Consider the following 23,112-nt stretch of genomic DNA (forward strand, 5'->3'; position numbering starts at 1 on the left):
AGGGGCCATCCCGCCTCTCCATTGGCTGCCAGCCGCCGCGGCTGCTCTCGCGGCCCCCCGCCCCCTGCCCGCTCGCACGCAATCTGCTTGCCAACACCGCACCTCATCACTTTCCCATTGGCTATCCTCGGGCCCGCCAATCACCGGGCCACCTCCCTTAGCGACCTTAGAGACGGTGCAGGACTATTGGCCTCGGGGAGAGCTGAAGGGAAGAAGACCCTCTACCTCACTCTGCCGACGTCTTATCCAATGGGATAAGTATCAGTGGTTCTGAAGACCCAAACGCAAAACAAAAAACAAGCGCAAGCAGTGAGCAGGATGTGCTCAGATAGACTCGAGAGCCTCGCTGTCGTTCTCCCCCTCCTCTCCCCTCCCCGTCAGCAACTACGCACTTCTTAAATCTGCCCCTGCCCCAGCCCTGGCTTTCGCCCCTGCGGCGGCGAACTCGGAGGCGGCTCTTCGCGGCTCAGGGGGCACTCAAGGAGCCTGGGGTTTAGAAATCGAGGGTCTTTTGTTTGGGGCCAGGTTTTGACGTGGCGTTTCCCATTTCTGCAAAATAGCTCTAGCAATAATAATCGCACCAAAAAAAGTAACTTCCTCTGCGTCATGAAAATGATTGTGATTCAGTTCATCTGCTAGATCTTTCTAGGACTTTCTATGTGTTCATCGACTCCATACTTCTCCTTCCCATCCTTTCCATTTCCTCAGTGTATGCTGTTTTAAATTCTATTTTAGATTTTGGGGAGCCAGCTGGATGGTCTCTCGTGAGGCATGGTGGTGGGGTTCTGGCTTAGGTGTGGGATTCGCGTCAAGGATCTGCTCCTCACTTAAACCCTAACCAAATCACTACCTCTCTCTGAGCTTGTTTCCTCTCCTCTAAATAAGGAGTCCCTAAAAAGACATGTAGGAAACTGCCCATTGCAGGCTTGTGGTAGCAGAGGATTGGAGGCAACCTAGAGACCCATCACCCAGGGGAATGAATAAGAAAAATGTGATACATGTATAAGATGGACCATGTTATAGAATGAATTAGGTCTACATACGGCAACATGGCTGGATCTCTCAAAAACAGAATGTTGAGTGAAGAAAGAAACAGAACAAGATTTATAGTACAATACTGTTTATGTAAATTAAAACACATAACAATACCATACATTTTCACAGATACACATATATGTAAATAAACACATGAACGGTGGATTGGAAGGACGGTACGTTAAATACACGAGAGTGGGTGCCTATGTGGAAGGGGACATGGGATCAGGGATGGGTGATGAAGGGGACAAAACAAAACGAAATAAAAAATATAAGGGCCTCATATGAACCAATGATGATACAGTGTGCCAAGAACTGAGGAGTATGGTCAACTCAATTCTGTGCATCTGAGAGAGTAAAGTAATTGAATGCCCAGGGAACAGGCTGGCTGGGGAGACTCCCAGGCTTTTTTTTTTTCCCCTGTGACATCCCTCCCTCTGAATTTAATCAAAGCTTACCAAAATCCGAGCTGTATACAGTGGACCCTTCCGAAGGGCTCCTATCCCAGACTGAGCAGTCCCTCCAGAAGCCATTATTTTGTGTGTTGGGGGGCGGGCATTACCTAACCCCAATAGTTCCCCTCAAGTTTGATCCCCAATTCCCAGTCAACATTCTCCATGGTGGTCCACTTTCAGGAACACCTTATCTGGCTTTTTGAGAGGAGACTGATACAGGAGTTGGGAGTGGTACCTGGGGGCTCCAGGCTTTGGAAAGAGATGGGGTACTCAAGTATCCTGTCGCCCATGTTCAGAGCCTGGGCCAAGGGAGGAAGATCTTATGAGATGGGAGTCTACCCTCTTGCTACATACATACGTACCGTTTTCAAGTTCCATCTCTCCGACCACTCTACTTCTTGCTGCAGGCACATACTCTATTTTGTCCCCTCTCAATTAGGTGCATATGTGTACATGTGTGCACTGTATATGTCTCCACATACAGGCATTTGGTCACATGTGTGCCCCAGGCAGGAGTGCCCCCCAACAAAGTCACGCAGATACACTGTCTCACTTGACCATACCTCCCCACATGTAGTCACACAGACAGGACACACACACACACACACACACACACACACACACACACACACACACAAAGAGAAAACATCCAATATAGCATTGTTCATTTGTTTTCCATTTACAAAATCCAATGGTGAATCCACGCAGTTAGAAAAAGGAAATGGAGGCAAATCCTCCTGAATGTACCCTATCTACCCCCACCCCTGTGGTGCCCCAACCCACCCCCTGAAAGGCACCCCCATCACTATCACTGAGAGAACAGGTACCCCCCACCCCCAGCCTCTCAGCCACTCTGGCCTGCCTTTCCAAGGCCACTCCATAGCCAGGCTCATTAGTGTCTCTCCTGCCTAGAGTGCCTTCTCCATCCCTCTTGGGTCAAGGTTTGCCCAGTTCTGGAGCTGTCTTGGAGTAGGGAGGGAGTGTAGGACAAGGGCTTCTGTAGGGAAGGGAAAGGAGGTGGATAAATACAGATCTCCTGCTCTCCCAGGAGATGAGAGGGGGACAGAGAACTTGGGCAAGACCAGGCAAAGAATGCCAGTTTGGCTCACCAGTCCATGAGACTTGATGGGAGCCCAGAGTGGACTCTGCCCTGGGAAGGAGGCTTGGGATCTCCCACCTGGGGATTCTGGCTGCAGTCTGCTCCACTTGGGGTGGAAGTAATGGTGGAGGGAGGAAGAGGGGAAGGGCTGTTCAGTGCAAGGAAGTTGGGGGCTGAGGGCCCAGAAGGCCAAGGGTTACCACAGAGGGGCTTGAGGCTCCTGAGGCTTGAGGGGGACAAAAAGAGGTCAGAGAGGAATGGACTCAAGTCCACAGTGCCCTGGACTTTATACCACTATGACTTACCAAGTCCCTCAAAGAATTTTCATCTTCAGGAGAGTATCATGAACTCAGGAGACAATTCTGGGGTTGAATTCCACTCTGACCCCAGCCTTTGGGATCCAGCCATTCTGGAGAGTTTGACTTTCTCCCTACACTTCCATGGGGTGGGGGGCTGCTCCTGCCTGTATGGCACCCACATCAACCCCAGTGGGGTTGGAGTGGATTTCCATCCTCAAGAAGAAGAGTTGGGGCACGGGGATCCAGTTGGCAGCTTGAGAGAATGCAGCCAAGCTGGGGTCTCTTCAGCTCAAGGCGTGTACTCACATCCTGCTCTTCACCTAACCTGGGCCCATCCCAGAAGCCCTTCTCCCTCCCCTCCTGGCTTCTCAAACAGATGCTCAAGAAACACTTGGGAGGTCTGGACATGGCGGGGATGGAGAAAAGACCGGGCTTGGGACCAGGGTTAGCCTAAAACAACATTGCACACAACATAGCAATTAAACATTCCTTGCTCCCTGGGAACCCAGCAGCCCCTTCGGTCCCTCTTGTCAGCAGATCAATTTCTCTCTAAACATCCAGGCCTTGCTAAAGGACTTGGAAGGGGAGGGTACGTGGGAGCAGAGGGGACAATAAGGACTCTGGAAGTCTATTTTACAGGACAAATTTCCCCCTTCTGGACAATGTCAGAGGAGAGACATTAAAGCAAGAAAGCCTGTCTCCTCAGCTGTGAGTAGAAAAACCTGCATTTTCAGTTTTTTTTTCTGAATTGTCACTTCTGTGTGTGTGTGTGTGAGAGAGAGAGAGAGAGAGAGAGAGAGAGAGAGAGAGAGAGAGAGAGAGTGAGAGAGAGAGAGAGAGAGAGAGAGAGAGATTGTAGAAGTGGAGAAGGAGGTGGCGGAGACGGGCCCCACAGAACTAGAAATGCCTCTTTCCTAGTCCTCCACCCAGTCCCCAACCCTGGGGAGGTGCTGACAAAGGTACCTAGATTCCAGGTGGTTCGAGGGGCTGGGGCTGGAGCTCAGAAAGAAAGGCTCCTGTTATGGAGCCCCACCTCTCCCCTTCTGTTGGCCCCATCATGGTGGCCCTGACTTTCTCCCTGCCTGTCTGCCTACCAGCCTGCTTCACATGACACAGTAGGGTTCTCTAGGCGCCGGGGCATCTCCTGTGCCCCAGCAGGGGGCATGAGTCCTCAGGCACTTCTTGAGGTCCTTGTTGAGCAGGAAGCAGACGATCGGGTTGACGGCAGCCTGGGCGAAGCTCATCCAAACAGCGGTGGCCAGGTAACGGTGGGGCACGGCACAGGCTTTCACAAACACTCGCCAGTAGCAGGCCACAATGTAGGGTGACCAGAGTAGCAGGAAGAGCAGTGTGATTGCGTAGAACATACGGCCCAGCTGCTTTTCACCCTTGACCTCGTCCATGCCCAGCAGCCGCCGGCTGGCTGCATGCCCATTCTGCCGGATACCCAGCAGGGTTGGTGGCATGGGCCCACGGCCAAAGCCAGCGATCCAGTTGGCAGCAGCCTGGCCGGTGGCCCCAGGACCATGGAATGTCCAGTTCTGGCTGATGGCTGGCACCATCTGCACGGGCTTCATCTTGCGGTGACGATACTCGAAGAGGAGCAGCTTGCCATAGACAGCATGTGTGGCTGCCATGAGCACAGCCAACATAAGCATGAAGCCCAGCGTGTCATTGGCCTTGAAGTAGCGATGCTCAAAGATGCACTGGTCCTCCTCACGGATGAACTTGTAGGTGCCCACGTCGAAGACAGGTGGGAAGGCCATGGCCACAGACAGGGTCCAGGCCATGCAGATGACAGCTGTGCATGTCCAGAGTGTCATGCGCTTGGCGTAGAAGCGGTGGTGGGCGATGGCCATGTAGCGTGTGACGCTGATGCAGAACAGCATGAAGGCCGCATGGAAGCAAAAGAGCACAGCCATAAAGGCCACAATCTTGCAGCTGAGCGCACTGAAGGTCCATGAGGAGCCGTGGCGCACAGAAGCCAGCACAAAGGGGAAGCAGACGGCAGAGCGTATGCCATCAGCCAGGCACAGGTCCAACAGAAAGTAGTAAGGAGCCTTGTGCAGGGCACGCTCCTTGAGCACCAGCAGGGACAAGATGGCATTGCCCGCCAGGCTCACGCACATGATCAGTCCCAGCAGCACCAGCTTCACGTAAGCCGATGCTGATGGTGGAGACAGTGCGCCGCTCACCTCCTCGGGCTCTCCAGTGGCGTTGGCCATACTGAGGGGCAGGGGCTGCTCCCAACCCTATGGGGTCAGCCAGTCCGGTGCTCGATGGGCCCCGGGGGACTCCATCAGTTGTCCTGCTGGGCTGCACCTGCAAATGAGGACACAGACACAGAGAGACAGAGATATGAGGGCAGGAAAGAGACAGAGAGAAAACACACACAGGGGCACAGAGAGAGCGAGAAAGGAGAGAACAAAGAGATAGAAAATGGACACAAATTGAGACAGAAATGGAGGGGATGAGAAAGAGTGAGAAGAGACAGGGAGAGAGACAGAACCAGAGAGACAGGAAGTGGGGGAAAGAAGGAGGGCGTAGGGAGGGAGGGAGAGAAACACAAGAAAAAGAGACAGTGAGAAACAGGTGGAAAGGAAAAGTGAGGAAGAAACAGAAAGGGCAGTGTTAGTATGTCTAGGTGGCCTCCCCACTTATTCCCCGGCTGGTGTCAGGCCCTGCCCCTGGCCCACTGCTGCTCCTTCTCCCTCCTTGCTGGGTGAGGAGGTGCTTCGTCTCTCTGGATGTCCTCGGTTATCTGTTTCCTCCACTGGTGGGTCTGTGGGATGGGGATGTTGATGCAGCTCTTCTCTCCCTTTGCAAAGCCCAAAGTTTGTGTTCTTCAAACTTTTTAAACTGCCACCCATAGTAAGAAATACATTTTACATCACAGCCTGGTACACATACAAGCATGTGTACATAGAGCTGAACCAAAAGTTTCACAAAACAGTACAGATCCTATGTATAATGTACCTAGTTTCTATTCTGTTTCACAGATTTTTTGGTTAATGCTGGTAGCCACTCATTAAATAGGTTTCTTTATTCATAACCAAGCATGTGCTTAGCATGCTCGTGGAACAATGGGAAGACCAGTGTGGCTGGAACAGGGTGGCAAGAGAGACAGTGGAAGGTGAATTCACAGAGGGGTCTGGGGCCAGATCGTGCAGGGCTGTGGGCCATGACAAGGACTTGGGTTTTTACTTTAAGTGAGGTGGAGAGTATATGTGAATATAAAGACTTAGGTATGCTTGTGTGTATTCATTTGTTGAAAAACTATTTATTGAGCATATACTGCATGCCAGGCACTGGTGATACAGCTGTGAAATAAACTGACAAAGATCCCTGCCGTTGTGAAGCTGATATTCTAGACAATAAAGAAGATACATAGGTGAAGTATACTAGGTCAAATGATGATAGGTTCCTAAAAATAAAAATAAAGGATGGAAGGGGGATAGGAAGTGCTAAGGGTGGGAGAAGTGCAGTTTTAGATGAGGTGGACAGGGAAGGCTTCATGGAGGAGGTGTCATCTGAGCAAAGACATGAAGGAGGTGAGAGAGTGAGCCATGTGGTCATCTGGGGGAAGAGAAGTCCAGGCAGAGGGAACAGCTAGAGAAAAGGCCCTGAGGTGAGACTGCATGTGGTACATTTGAGGAAGAGCAAGGAAGAGGGTGGAACACAGTGAGTGAGGGGAAAGTGGTAAGAGGTGAGGTCAGAAAGGTGGTGAGGCCAGATCACATAGGCCATGGTGAGGACTGTGACTTTTACTCTGAGTGAGATGGGAGCTGTGGGACGGTTTTGAACAGAGGCGAGATGTGATATGACTCAGGATTGAATGGGATCCTGCTTGCTGCGGTGAGGAGCACAGATCATGTGAGGCAAAGGTGGAAGTAGGGAGACTACTTAGGAGGCTCTTGCAGTAATCCAGGTAAGGAATAACAGCACCCCCGTGCCTCTTGCCCTGCTTTGCTTCTCTTCCTAGAATTTCTCTCTTCTAATGTACTATATAATTTACTTTTAAAATAGTTGTTTTAATTAATTAATTAATATTGATATATAGTTCATGTATGGTATTATATAAGTTACAGATGGACAACACAGTGATTCACAATTTTAAAGGTTATACTCCATTTATAGTTATTATAAAATATTTACTTTAAATTTTTGGTTTATTGCCTGCCTCTCCCTATTAGAAGGAAAGCTCCACAAGGGTAGGGATTATCGACTCACACACTCTCCTCTAGAAGAGCAGTGCACAGCCCATGGTAGGCCCTCAGTCAAAAGCTGTCAAATCAATTGGTTGAGGGACTAGAGGGGCTGGTGGCTCAGGGAGGGCTGCCTGGAGGCTTCCAGGTGGGATTTGCTGAGAGAGCTGTCTGGGCAGTGAGTGAATGGGACAGCACAGGCAAAACCTGGGGGGAAGCAGGAGAGCTCCTAGTGTGTGCGGGCTGGGTGTGGGGTGTGACAAGGTAGCAGGGCAGTTCCCTGAGGAGAGGCAGCAAGGCAGAAGCTGGAGAAGCTCAGAACTCCTGCTGGGACTGGGATGGGCTTGAAGTTGGGGGAAGTGGGGCTTGAGTGGATGTCTTTCTACCTCCTCCCTCCCAGGAAAACGGCTCCCCTCTGCACTGTTTCCCAGTTCAACCCAACATGGCCTGCCACAGCCATCTGGGGCCAGACTTTGATGGTACCCCAAAGTCTCAGAGCTGGTGCCAGTGGGCCAAGAGAAGGTGCTAGGGCAGGGGCTTGAGAGAAGCGGAGTTGGTGGGCCCCTTCGGCCCCTCAAGGCCTCATAGCTCCCACACAACTGTGGACCAGCCGATAGCTGGGTGTGTGTAAATATGCACACACACACACACACACACATACACACACGCACTTCTTAGCCTTCAGGAGAGGCAGGGAGGAAGTGATAGAGACAGAGACTGAATGTAAGACAGAGTCAGAGAGACACATGAGTGACAAAGAAGGAGAGAGGAGCAGAGAGAGAGAGACAGACAGACAGACAGACAGATGGAGACATAGGAGGGAGGGAGGGAAGGGGTGGGACAAATACACAGAGAAAGGAGAGAGCCTTACACAGAGAAGAGGAGATAGAAATAGAGACAGAAAGAGGAAGAAGAGATAAAGTGAGAAAAAAGAGAGAGACACACACACAGAAACAGAGAAAGTGCAAGAGACAGACAAGGGAGAGAAATAGAGACAGAAAGGGGAAAAATAGAGAGAAAAAATAGAGACAGAAAAAATAGAGACAGAGGGAGAGAGGGAAGGAGGGAGGGAGACAGAGACAGAGAGATAGAAGGAAAGGGATAATGCCAGGAAATAAAGAGAGAAAGATATAGAGAAATAGACAGGGACGGGGAATGAGAGACAGATAAAGAGGGGACGGACACAGAGGCAGAGACAGAGACAGAGAGAGGCAGAAATAAAGATGGAGACAGAGAGGGAGACACAGAGAGACACACTAAGACCAAGAAGGTGGATAATGTGTAGCCAAGTCCCAGTGAAAACAAAAACAAACACTAAAACAAAACAAACAAAACAAAAACCCATAAAATAATAGAAGCAAACAAACAAAACTCTGGTGTTGCCTGGAAAGCTGGGGTGATTATATAAAAAGTGAGGAGAGTGTTCTTCTAAGCATAGACTGGCAGCCACAGCCTGGGACCATCCAAAACTAAGGGTGCATGTGCATACACATAACATGTACACACCTGCTCGTGCTCAGATGCCCTTAGAGATACACAGACACCTACACACACACTCACAAACACATAGGCTACTCCTATAGAGACCCATAGACAGCAACCAGCTCACACACAGGGGCACTGGTGTGCACACACGGCACTCACACACACACACACACACACACACGGTATATCGTGTATGCGTCCTCATTCACACAGGCACAGTGTACCCTGCTTAAACACCAGTGCTTTGTCCTCAACAAAGGCATTACTGCCCCCTAGGGGACATTTTGGAAATTTATAGGAGCATTTTTGGTGGCCACAGTGCTGGGTGTGTCCTTCTAACATTTGGGGTCCTGGGCGAGGATGCTGGCCATTCAGTGACCTGCGGAGCAGTCCCACACAGCCAACATATGTCCCTCAACCCACAGGATTTTGGACTTGGAATGAACTGAACCTAGAATCTAACTCTATTTCACAGTTAAACACAGTTGTTCCTTTGATTTAATATACCCTGAATTATCCAGGAATGTGGCTGCCATGTAAGTCTAGAGACTGTACTTTGTTTTGTAGAGCACTTTCCTTGAGCTGTTCAGTATTTCAGAAACTCTCACCCCTAGGCCTTTGCCTGTCATTTGCCTGCACTTCGTACAAGGGGCAGCTTCTGATTTTTCCCCTTCTCCTAAATCCACGTTTACTCATCATAAGATGTTACAAGCTTCTAATTCACTGAATCTCCTGGGGAGTGTCATGCCCAAGCATTTCCATATTGAAATGCAAATTATTTTCTTATAAGTCACTTTTATTTCTTATTTATTTATATTAGAGTTAATATAATGTGGCTATTGTATAACATACTATATGAATTTTCTTTTGAAATTATATATGCAGAGAGATTGTATTATCTAAGAACTTCATGTCCAAATAGTAAAGGGGTGTTACAAAATATGTTACATAAAAGAGGGTGTTGGGTATGAGAGAGCTGAGAATTGCTAATATGCAGACACACTCAGACACACACACACGTGCAGTGGCCCACAAACCCACAATTATAACTCCCTTAACATACAAACTTTCAAATTGTGACAGATACACACACACAAACCTACTCATTGTCACTCACATGTAGACTCATATATACCCTTTGTCCCAGTGTACCTGATGATTCAAATCCTCTCACGTATTTAAACTCTTGCAACACAGTTGCAAGAAAACAGTGGCATACCTATGTCATCACATATACAAACATGGTTACACATGTTAACACTCAGTCACTTACATATGCCAGCATGCTCACATGCACTTGAACCCTGCCACACATATGTATATACAGACTGCCCCTCAGATACCCACAGAAAAAACAGACAAGTAAAAAACTGCTCACATATCACACATGTACATACTCTAACACACTCTAACATACAGAGACCAACTGATCCGAAACCTCTCACATAGATTAGGCACACTCACCAACACAGATGTGTACACTCTAGCACAGGTATACACAGATGCCCATACATGTACACGCTCACTCATGCAGAGAAGTAGACCAGCTCCAACACAGACACACACACACACCCCTTAGAAATATGCAAGCACAAGCAAACACAAAGAAAAAAGCCAGATATAGTGTATACAGATACACTCTCACACACAGACGTCTATACACACACAAACTTGCTCACAAACCAGATACTTACTTGACATATACAGCCTGCAACAGGTATACACCCAGAGACAAACCCGTGCAAGTGCACAGAGCAGCCAACTCCAGAACGCACAGGTGGAAACATTGGCAGAGCTGTCTGGGGCTGGAGCAAGAGGGGGCTTGAGGGGACCATGTGAGAAGGGAGGTTGTAAATGTCTGGATTGCTTCCTGTCGAAACATCCCAGATAGTCAGATTTATTACTTTGGTTGCCACTGGTTGTTCATCATCAGTGAGGTTTTTTGGCTTTGCCCATATATGTACAATGTTTGTTTTTCTTTTAATTTGATCTCATTCTTATTTTTCCACAATTTTTTCTATGAAAATAGAAGGGCTGTATGATTGTAGCAGTTATTACTATTATATAGAATTAGGTGTTCCTAAAGAGAATATAACAATTTTGTTAATTTCCTTGATTGTTGCTTCTTTATTAAAAAAGTTTTCTTCTAGAACATTTCATAATTAATTTCATAATTAATTATTATCTTTTGTTTTTAGGTAAAATATTTGTCAGTAAATGAGTGCAGCCTGACTATAGTTGAATTGAATTGATTCATTAAAGGGAACTCTAGGCCTTTCTGGGTTTGTCTCAGAGTGCTGCTTAAAAATGCAGAAGACCTAAAACTTGAATTTTGGAAAAAATCAGTTTTCAGAAGTCACAAAGGGTCACACAAAGGGTCAGTCTGCTGACCCCTTCAATACTTTATATTCACGTAGATTTAATTCTTAAGATATTTCTTTCCCCATCAAATTGGACTTTTTGATTAAAGCTGGAAAATCAAGAGACTCATAAGACAAACACAGTAGTCTCCCCTCCAAAATAATCCAGGATGTTCCTAATTTAAGCAATTTAATGAGGATTGTCTCAAATTTGAGTTCAGCTGCCCAGTTAGCCCTCTTTTCCTCAACCTAAATGTCCAATTTGTGTGCAAAAGTTATCAACAGAAACCTTCGCAGTAGGCTATGTTGGTCAACTGACCACAAAACACTCTATCACACAGAGAAAGATTTGGACTTTTTGAAGCATCTGGAAGAACAAATTAAGAAACTGGGCTCTTTTTTGAGATGAGTTAGAACATTCTTAGATGGAGTTCAACCAGCTAGTAACAGGGTTATACAATTAACAAGTAAAGCTAAGATGCCCGCCCAGTAGAATCTCATATGTTAGCAGTCTGCCAGGAAAATGTCCACACTGTATTTGAGACCAACAAGGTAGAAGAAATGGGACAGGGGCCACTTTCAATTATTTCTGTTAGGAGATACACTGGTGACAGGTCAAAGGACATCGAGATAACACTAACCCAGAAGATTGCTGAATCAAAGGGGTTTTCATTTTCTATTGATGTATCTCAGGATGTTGATTAACTGTGCTTGGTTTATAGTACTAGTCAGAAAGCCTGAAGAGAAATGCCAGAAGCACCAAAATAAACTAAGGTTGAAATACTCAAAGTGATACATAAATATTTTGAAATATTGTGGAAACTCTGCATAAATCTGTGGACTGACGCTGCTGTTGTGATGGCAGGAAGTTTACAGCTGGAATTTGTTCTGAAAATGCTGAGAGTCATCCACTGAGGAGCCTTAACCTATAAAAGTTTGCCTGAAGGTCTAACTTCCACAGTAAATGATGCCAGGTGAATTTAATTAGATCCAAGGCACTACCCACCCACTTGTCAGCTTTCTGTGAAGCACTGGAATCAGTACACCCTTCTCTATTGTTTTAAGCCTAAGTGTGTAGAGTTTATAATGGATTTATGAGCTAAAAGAAAAATTTCAGCATTCCTCTGTGAATGACTCTCACTTTGCAGATTTGATGCTTACTGGCTTCAACACATGGCTCTTTGAGCACATGAATAAAATTACATCAAAAATTTTCGACACTCAAAGATACATGAAAGTATACCAACAAGGTTTATGGATTTGAAGCCAAACTTCAACTTAGAAGAAATCAGGTCAAGTACAGTTCCTTGGGTGATGTTTAGTTAGCATTATAAGTTAAATACTAAAGAAGATTTACTAGGATGAATAGAACAAGGTCTACTTAGGGGAAAACTTCATCATTATTTTTAAATACTCAAAATGAAAATTTTCTGTTGGATCCAAAATTCATGAGCATTTGTTACAAGAAATTTCAAGATCACATTTGACTGAAAGAAAAGAAAGAGGTGTTAGATTTAAAGAAGGATCTCACCTTTGAAGTACAAAATTCAAAGACTAAGAATTATAGATTATTGATGAGAAAAGAGTTTTAATAAATTAAAAAATACCCTTTGACCATTTGCTGCCACTTAGGCAAATGGTTTCCTGTTGATGGTGACTACCAAGAGACAGAAGAGAGCATGTAGCTATTCTGAGCATAAAAGCTGGGTCTCTGCCTGGGCATAGCAAGAACAAGTGAGTTATAAAAGGGAGGTGAAAAAGGGAGGCACGAACAAGCAGTTGTTCCATTTGTTAAGAAAGGTTGGTATGGTGTGAAAGCACCAGCCATATTCAACACAAGAAACTGCACCTGATGCTTCAGAGAAACCAAAATGATACCTGATGACCCCAAAGCTCATGCTTTTGAGGTGAGTTTTGCTGACCTGCACAACCATGCTGCTACATTCATACATTCAAGCTAATTATGAGGACATTAGGGCAAACTATGCCTAAACAACCTCCATGGAATGGGTCTTACCTTCAACAACATGCCTTCCAAGATCAAGAAGAGGCAGGCCACAATAGAAGTTTATATCCGTGTCAGTACCAATGGTTATTTGCTTCATTTGTTCTGTTTGGGTTTTTACCAAGAAACACAACAACTTGGCATAAGGGATCTACGCTCGGCACCAAGTGATTTACCAAATCATGATGAAAATGACCATAAAATAAACCAAGACAGTCATGACCAAAGATGCAGAAGAAGTGGGCACGAATGTTGACCACTACAGATTTGCACGAGTGAATTAAAAAGTTATGTTTACAGAAGTGAGCTCAAGTGTACTATGAAAATATTTGGAAAAGATTTCATTTGAAAGTTGCATACAAATTCAATATTAAATAACTCTCCTAAAACTTGGCATTTTAATTTTTCTTACCACAATTTTTATAATATAAAGAAAATGTAAGGAATTTCTTTTCACCAAACCCCAGTAGCCCTACATCCTCTTAAGTTTACTACAGTGTGCCATACAAATATTTCACCTTCTCTGTGTGCCTGACACATTCACAGCTAGTCGTATTGCGTGGACACTTGCACACATGAACAGATACACAGCACACAGGCATAGGTGTACATGGAGATTCAAATTTACACACACATCCAGACTTACCCCAGCTGATAGGTGCAGTCAGATGCTCACACACACACCTCCTCCTCCACACAGAAAGAGGCATGTGTGTAGGTGCCCCCTTACCAGCAAATCATGCAAAGATTTATATAACACACACATATAACCACACTTCTATAGAAATACAGGCCTAGGCACCGATACATTTGCCATTCACATGGGCACGTGCACACACATACACCTACAGACCAAATCGTATGGACCTATATGCTTTCAGACACAGTCATGTATGCACAGATGTAAGAACTTGACATTCAGTCACAGGGCAAGTGCAGCTCACATCCTACAGATCCAGGCCCTTCCCCACCCCAGGTTCTTACACTAAGAGATTAAAACCTACCATCTTATATGTACCCTGCCCTGGCACACATACATATACACACAGTACAGACTTGCTCGCCCATACAGACACATGGCTCAGGCTCACTGAGGCAGGCATGGCTCAGGCTACACACAGAGGCAGGCAGGCAGGTGAAGCAATGCAGGCTCACACATACACACCCATATAGCTACTGCTGCTTATAAACACAGACAGACACACTCATTCACACCTACACATACATTCACATGACACAGATACACACATCCTAGTACATGGCCATATAGGCCTAAATCCTCTACACACACACGCATCCACCTACATCATCACATATAAACCTGAACACCAACCTTCTTACATTTACAGACACTCACAACATGCACACATTTACATCCTGACCACTATAAACCCGTTTACATATTCAGATAAAAACGCACTGCGCACTACCACAGATACAGGTATATGCACTCATACACTCAGATGTGTGTATGCTGGGAAGCATACACACAGGGCCAAACCTCTTCCATCAACCTCCTAGACCCACATTTCCATCCTCATACACCCATGGTTTTATATACACACTGGGACACATATAAGTACAAACCCACTTTTATGTATAAACACACCCTCACATACACCCACAATCTGCTCATTCTCTCACACATACATGTGGATACTGATAATGTGGCAAATACACACATAGAAACTACCCCGTTCACACTTGCAGATAGACACATACTGTCACTTACACATAGGCGTATGTGACAATTATAGTACTGGGTAACTCCTTATGTGGCACAGAGGACTCAATATGTACCAGGCACAGTCCAAAGCACTTTTTGAATATTAACTCATCCAATTCTCACTCTATGAGATAGGTAGTATTATTACCCCTACTTTACAAATAAGAAACTAGGGCTTAGTTGAGGTTAGGTGACTTGTCCAAAGCCACACAGCTAATAAAGGCATGTAAACCCAGAGCCTGGCTCAAGACCTTACAGATCCAACTTACTCACATGTAGAAACACACTCACCTCATACACATATACAGATACACACTACTTTAGCACAAGCACATGCACACACAAGCCATGTACTGACAGGCTCAGGTACAAACAGTTACACACATACACATACACAAACATGGACATGCTCACATTTACAGACACTCCAGCAGAGGTATATCTTGCCCCAGGAAAGATATACACATTCATACACACACCCACAATCATGCACCCCACCAATACACACCCACACTACTAAACACACAAAACACCCACATATACCACCTACACACCATCTAAATAAATCCACACTCACATACAGATGCACCCACATTCTCAGATACTCTCCCCAACCAGATATACCCAAATGCTCTCACACACACTACCCACATATATTCACATGCACACACATCACCCAGATATACCCTATCTCCCTCCCATACACCATCCAGAGAGAACCGCACACATCCTACTTAGATATACCCACTCCCACACTCCCCAGCCCAGGTGGGTACACATTCTCTTTCTCACACACACTATTCAGATGCACCCACTCTCACACACACACCCAATACTGATACACACTCTCTCACACACATCCCATCTAGACACACCCATCCTCATACACACATACCTCAAATACACCTACACTCACAGGCACTCCACCCAGGTACAGCCACACTTTAAGCAAACTTCCAACTCAGTACACCCACACTCTCACATACAACATTCAGATACACCCAAACTCACACACACTCCCAACCCAGAGCCCTCATACCCAACCCAGGCAAACCTACAGTCTTTTTCACATGTGGTATCAAGATACGCCTACAATGACGCACACACCATTCAAACACACTACACTTACACCCCACCCAGATACTCACACTCACCCAATTCAAATACATTCACATGAACAGATACCCACATACACATAATCCAGAGACACCCACTCACAAACAAATCCTATCCATATATGCCCACACTTCTCATGTTCTTTCTTTGTCTCTCTGTCTCTGCCTCTCTCACACATACACACACACACAGAGCCCACTCACACAGCCCCAGCCAGATACATCCACACTCTCATACATACACACAACATCCAGATTCATCCCATGTGGACCACTGAGATACATTCACACCCATATGCATCATCTAGATACACTCCACTACCATCTAGATACACTTGCAAATTCACACACACACATCCCATCCAGATAATCCAACTTTCATACATGCCATCCAGGTGCACTTCCCCAGACACTCCACTGCCCAAACACATCCAATGTTCTCATCCTCTCCACACCACCCAGATGCCTCCACATTCCAAACACACACTTCCCACCCAGTAATGTCCCCCAAACTCTCGTTCTCACACCTCATCCAGTTATACACACACTCACACACATACCCAAGTACATATATACCCAGATATGCACCCAAAGCTCTAACAACACACCATTCAGATATACCTTAATACATACTCCACCACCCAAATACACCTGTGCTCTCACCCACCCACCATCCAGATGCACTCACATTCAAACACACTCCACCCAAAATACACCCACACACTGTCTCACAAACAGCCCAGATGTACCACATTCTCTCACACATCATCCAGATACACCCAGCCACACACCAAAACACTCACATTCACTCCCTGACCCAATAAAACCCAAACACTTCTACCCCATCCAGACACACCTACACACTTCTCCCACTGGATACATTCATGCTCTCACACTCCCACCACACTCAGAAACACCTACGCACTCTCTTATACATACACACAATCCAGCTCCCCCCTCTCTCTTAATCACCATCATCCAGAATACCCACTCCACGCACACCATGCAGGTATACCCATGCTTTCTCACACACCACACACACCTCACTCACATATACCCCCCACAGCATCCACAGATACTCCCAATTATATACACACTCACATATACCCCACCCTCACCCAGATGTGCCCAAATTCTCTCTCTTACACACACACACACACACACAGACACACACACCATCTAGATAAACTCCATCACACACTTATATTGCCTAGATACACGTGTTCTCTCACCCACCTACACACCATCCAGATACACCCACACTTGAATGCCCCCACCCCAATACACCATACTCCTTCATACACTCACTCTACCCAGAAATACCCACACTTCCTCTTATACACGTAACATAGATAGGTCCACACTGTAAAACATACATCATCTAGATAACCCCCGACTCTCTCTTGCGCCATCCAGATACACGCATACCTACATACCCCTCAAATATATATATCCTCACACATATTCCCACACAGCCACACCCAAAATGTTACTTATACCATCCTCCACCGAAATAGGCCAATGGTCTCATAGTGCCTCACAAATACACCATTCACACACACCCACATCCACACTCATCCCTCTCAAATACACCCAAATGTCTCACACTCAAACCCTACCCAGATACGCCCAGGCTCTCTCTTACATACACACAATCCAGATCCCTTCTCTCTCTCTCTCTCTCTCTCTCTTTTTCTCTCTCAACAAATATAGCACCCACTCCACACACACACCCCACTTTACCTGAATATACCTTCACTTTTCACTTATACATACACATTTAGATCTAGATTTCTCCCTGGATAGCACAACTTGGGTGTTGTGTGTGAAAACCATTTACCAACCCTTGATACCATACAATGCCATTTTGTCCTGGGCATCTGATGGTGGGGGGAGGATGGGAAATGAGGTCTTTGTGTTTCAAGAAATCCTTTTCTAAAGAGGTCACAGTCCCCCTTCCCTAGTAGGATATCAGTCATTTTTGGTTCTTACTTCTTGAGTGTGAATGATGACAGGAATTCTCCTGAGACCCTCACAGAAGCCCAGCACATGGTCAAGGCCAGAGAAACCCCAGAAGGGGGTCATGGATTGCTCAAGTGTTTTGGCTTCCATCATCTAGGATGTCTACACAATTAGAGCCAGACATAGTCTAGCAGGGTACCTGACTTTCAGACAGGCACATAAATACACGCTGGAGTACATATAGCATCACACAGACTCATAAGTACCCCCCCTTATCACCCTCTCAATGATAAGGCCTATCTGCACAAGCCCAAGGCCAAATCTTTCTCCCTCTCTCACATACATACCATGAGACAGGCACATGCACAAATACCTACACTCATCCCTACAACAGGCACACCCACAGCAGTGCACACTCACACTGCACTTGGTCCCACATATGCACATCCATTTATTCTCAAACACAGACATATATGCATAGCATATACTCACATGACATAATGCCCATGAAGGACATACTTTCACTCACAAACACAGGCGTACACACAGGCATATTTACATATGTCCACAGACAGGCAGACTCTGTATCACACCCAGTGAGACAATGAACAAACACGACACACAGAGGTGAGCTCCCAAATGTATACACATACAGCCCCAGACATGACCACATAAGCATATTCACACATACTCACACCAGGATGTACTCACACAAATGAACACCCAGATGTGCACATGCTTGTCAATTAGATGGTGTACTCATACATGGACATTCTAACACACATAGACTTATACACACAACTGGGCATGTACACCTATAAGCGTATTCACATGAACTTAGGCTTGTACCTCATTCATTTCTGCATGCACAGAATCAGACATGGAGACACAAATGTACTTACAAAACACAATTACGCACACCATTTATGTTGACACATGTTCATACACCCATGAGAAAATATGCAAACAAAAGAAGACTCATGCACACATGGAAGAATAGTCACATATTCTCACACACTTGTACATCTGCACAAGAAGAATTGCTAACACTCATTACAGACACACACATGCAAAGACAACCTCACACACACACACTCAAACGCACTTATAGGCCAAGAGTGGTGTGTATGTACATTCACTTACACGGTTCTACAACATATGCTCCAGAACAACAATGGTAGATAAATACAAATACACATATGCAAATAATTAGAACTATACAAATTGGTACAGTTCAGACACCACCTGTACATTCAGACAGACACACACCCAGGCATATTTACACACACATACACTTAGATGTGTGTGAATACACAGGTAAATATACAGACATGTTCACTCAAGTGCACACACAGCTAGATGTTCACACATACTAGCATATACACACACATTCACTCAGTCACTCACAGGCATTTCCACACACACATTCACATTCACTCAGAAATTCAAACAAAATACATAATGAGACAGGTGCATCCAAGTATTATGAGTTGTAGTTACTCATGCACACACCACACTGAGTGAGTGTGAGTGCACACTCACACTAAGAGATGCACTCACACCACGCTCAGAGATGTACGCTCAGAGGTACAACAGTGTACCCAGAAACACAACTAGACATATACATGAATGCAGCCATTTACCTATGCACACAGCTTTTTGTGCATATATTTAAAGGTGTATAGCCCCCCAGCCATACCCATATATATAATCAAATGTGCACACATAGGCAAACCACAAGGCATACTTTCATGCACAAAACATGTGCATTCACACACTCTCCCCTACCCACACAATTAGTTATCCTTATACTAGTGTGACCATCTACACTAACATTTCCCTAATCAGATGTAGACCCATGGGTCTGTCTACAGACAATATGTATTCAAACATGCACACACAGACGTAGACATAATTCAAAATGCTGGAGAATCCACAAAGACATTCACACACAGGCCTACTCATACATATACACGACAGGCACACCCACACAGAAGCATGTGTATCCACACTTACCCTCCCATACATGCATGGCCATACACACATACACATGCCCTTACACTTACAAACACACCATTTAGATGCACTTGTATTCATATGCACACAGGGGCATACACAAATATACACAATCAGATATATCTGGGCAATCACCTAATAGGACATGTACACCCAGGCATTCTGAAACCCTCACACTCATACACATACAACCAGACATGTACACTCAAAGACAAATGTATACCACATACATATATTTAGCCAGACATTCAACAGGCCTATTGGCTCAGAGAAACACACCCTCACTGAGGCTCAGGATCCAACATGCCCATTTGCTCACCCACACAGACATGCAAAGTCATACCCACTCCCTTGTACACACACCATCCTACCCAGACACCCACACACTTTCACACCATCATGTGACCTGCTAACACACACAGACTCATACACATTCATAGTGCCCATGAAGAGACAGACACACACAGCTATATGTTTTCAGTTGCACATATACACCCACGCTCAGGCCTAGATGCCTCTGGACCACAGGTGGGGTTCTCTCCCTTCTGCACCTAATGCTTCTTCAGAAAAGTCTACTCCATAAGCCTACTCTATATATCCCACCCCTCCCTGCCCCCACAGAGGAGGTCTTCTGGGCCTCAGTGTTTCCCCTCTTTCTAATGCTCCCCTGGCCTTGAGGACTCTCCTCCGGCCACTGACCCCTCACTCAGTGTTCTACCACATCTCACACCCAGAAACCAGCCAGCAGACCCAACTGTCCCTCCAGCCTAGGCTCTATGTTAGTGACTCCCCGGGACCCGTCCCCCACAGCTCTGGCTGCTGCATGGGCCACACCCGAAGCCCCGTGATCTCAGAAGCTTCAGCCCTGTCCCCACGCCCTGCCAACCACTGACCACAGGCCAAACTCTTGCCAAGTCTCCCCTCAACAGGGAGATGCATATATCACCAGAGTCAGCAATGCTGCAGGCTGCAAGCCAGGCCTCTGCTAGATCACGGGGGCTAGAGCCTCTGTGTGTGTGTGTGCACAGACAGGGGAAAGTGCAGGAAAGGAGCCTGGAGGAGGGTGGGGGCAGGAGGCTCTGCCCACAGCCACCACTTATTCCTCCTTACAAATGAGGAGTAACAACACAGAGTTGCTCCTGCCTCCCCTTCCCCTCCTCCATTTACCTACCTGCTGCCCTCCCCAGATCTCAGCCAAGACCCTGGAGAAGAGGGGCCAGTCCTTCCCCCAAATAATTAATGACAATATTAATCATGAACAATCAGCAACAATATTGACCATGAGCTTTGCTGACATTGCTTCAGGGCCACTTCTATACACATCCTTTACTTACATGCACCAACTCATTTAGTCACTACACACAGCCATGAAGGAAGGGTTACCAGTCTCTTTGACAGATGAGAAAACTAAGGTTCAATAAGTAGCACACTTTCACTAAAGTTGCAGAGCCAGTAGTTGAGGGAGGTGTCCCTGAAGAATCCATGTTCTCCATATACCAGGCTTTCCTGCTTCTTCAGACAGAGGGACCACAAGGCCATAATATCTGGGGAATCCCAGACACAACATGGGAGTCCGAAACAGACTGAGAGCCTTGGATGAAGGCTGGGGCCCACACTGTGGGGACAACCATGTTGTGTCTGGCCCCTGCAGGATGTTGTGTGGCATGGTCCTTGCCTCCACCAAGGCATCAAGCAGACTAGGGCCTGGAAGTGCTCCCCACCCCCACCTCACCTTCCTTTTAGCCCTACAGTGGCTTCCTCCCCCTTGCTGGAAATCACAGCAGTATCTTCCCTGGTGAGTGAGCAAAAGTCAGTGCTACTTGTGGGCAGAGACAGGGGAAGGAAGGAAGGAAAGAAGGAAGGAAGGAAAGAAGGAAACAAGGAGTGGGGGGTGGTCTGGGCTGGGAGCAGCTTCTCTGTCACGTCTACTCACCTGCCAGCTCACACACTCAGGCAGACACACATACACCCTGCATGCTGGCCAAGGAAGCTGTCGGAGAGTGGAGGAGGAGGGAGAGGGAGAGGAGGCAGCTGCAGGAGGCTGAGCCTGCCCAGGGTGCAGGCATCATGAGGGGAGCACAGCCGGGCTCCAGGCATGCCTTCCACAGACAGCACACAAGGAAATATTAACACAGCCTCGTGCTCAAATGCGACCATAATGATAAAAACAGACCTTGTACGGGGAAACAGGTGGTGGTTCCCTTCCTCACGGGACATTTGGGATTGAGGAAGATGGGGATGGCTAGAGGACTCTCCAGGCTTGAGTGCCCAAGTAGCCCTTGTGATGGAGTAGAAAGAGAGAGAGACTAACAGAACCAGAGAGAGACAGAGAGCATGGCAGTGATGGAGACTCTGGAATATGTGTGGGGAGACAGAAGTCCCAGCCCCCCATCCTCGGTGGAGGGACGCTGACTACTTACCTTGGCTCTCTCAGCAGGGCTGTCTTGGAATCGAGGGAGGGGGCTCAAGCTGTCTCACTCAGGATAAATCACAGCCCAGGCCACATTGTGGGACCCTCCGTGAGCTGGCAGCCAGTGACATTCCTGCTTCTGTTGCCGTGGATACAGCCGGGCTGGTCTAAATCGCAGACATCAGGGGAAGCAGGCACTGAAGGAGTGCACTGGGCAGGGCTGGGGGTGTTGGGGAACACCAGGTGGGCAGCACACAGCCTTGGGGTGCCCAGCTAGCTGGCAGGTGGGGGTCCAGGCAGGTGCTTCCCCAACTACACACTCCCACCCCCATCTTCACGCCACCGCCAAGCTGGGAGGGGGGCCAGCACTGGCCCCTGCTACCCGTCTGCCCACCTGGCTGCCGGTCCCCCCTTCCCCCTCCCCGTCTGCCCGCTGGCCGCCGCCTTTTGTCCTCAGAAGACACGGTCCCCGCGGGGCCTCTGCCAAGCCTCCAGCAGATGCTCAGGGTCTGGGGCTCCTCCCTGGGAGCGCTCGGGCCATGGCCTGGGAGAGCCCCAGGTTGTGGGAGCTCTCATCCAGGCTCACCTCGATCCCCAGGCCTGTCGGGGATGGGGAAGAGGTGCAGGTCCACAGCCAGAGGCAGCAGCAGAGGTGGAGTTGGGGAGGGGATGGACGCCAGAAAGAGGGGGTGGGGTGGAGAGAGAGGCTGGCCTGATAGCTGTGTCCCGGGTTTTAGATCCGGGTTGAGGAGGGTGGCTCAGAGCATCCGAGGGGGGGGGTCCTGATGCAAAACGGGGGCACCGTGGGCCTGCCGGAGGGACCCTCCAGGCCTGGGAAGCACCCCAGCTTACACAAATTTAGGTCCCAAGATGCTGGGGACACCCAGCCTGGATAAGGCATCGGCGGGGAGCCCAGGGCACTAAGCTGGACCCCATCTGG

At 47.2% G+C, this 23,112-nt stretch overlaps 1 protein-coding gene and 1 long non-coding RNA gene across 2 annotated transcripts; both read right to left on the reverse strand.

Moving 5' to 3' along the window:
• Positions 1-2,357: 2,357 nt before the first annotated feature.
• Positions 2,358-5,114, reverse strand: GPR173 (G protein-coupled receptor 173). The gene has a single exon (XM_060138518.1). The coding sequence runs from the start codon at positions 5,111-5,113 to the stop codon at positions 3,992-3,994; it is 1,122 nt and encodes a 373-aa protein (XP_059994501.1). The 5' UTR covers position 5,114; the 3' UTR covers positions 2,358-3,991.
• On the reverse strand, positions 5,114-22,888 carry LOC132513894 (uncharacterized). Its single transcript, XR_009538567.1, has 3 exons — positions 22,759-22,888; positions 22,183-22,339; positions 5,114-5,210 (listed from the first exon to the last, which is right to left on the reverse strand). It is a non-coding gene; the product is annotated as an uncharacterized LOC132513894 (long non-coding RNA).
• Positions 22,889-23,112: the final 224 nt, after the last annotated feature.

The sequence above is a fragment of the Lagenorhynchus albirostris genome, chromosome X (genome assembly GCF_949774975.1).
Source record: "Lagenorhynchus albirostris chromosome X, mLagAlb1.1, whole genome shotgun sequence".
NCBI classification, from domain to species: domain Eukaryota; kingdom Metazoa; phylum Chordata; class Mammalia; order Artiodactyla; family Delphinidae; genus Lagenorhynchus; species Lagenorhynchus albirostris.

Excerpts from the sequence above, each read along its gene's own strand:
- GPR173 (XM_060138518.1), bottom strand. The coding sequence starts at position 5,113 with ATGGCCAACGCCACTGGAGAGCCCGAGGAGGTGAGCGGCGCACTGTCT.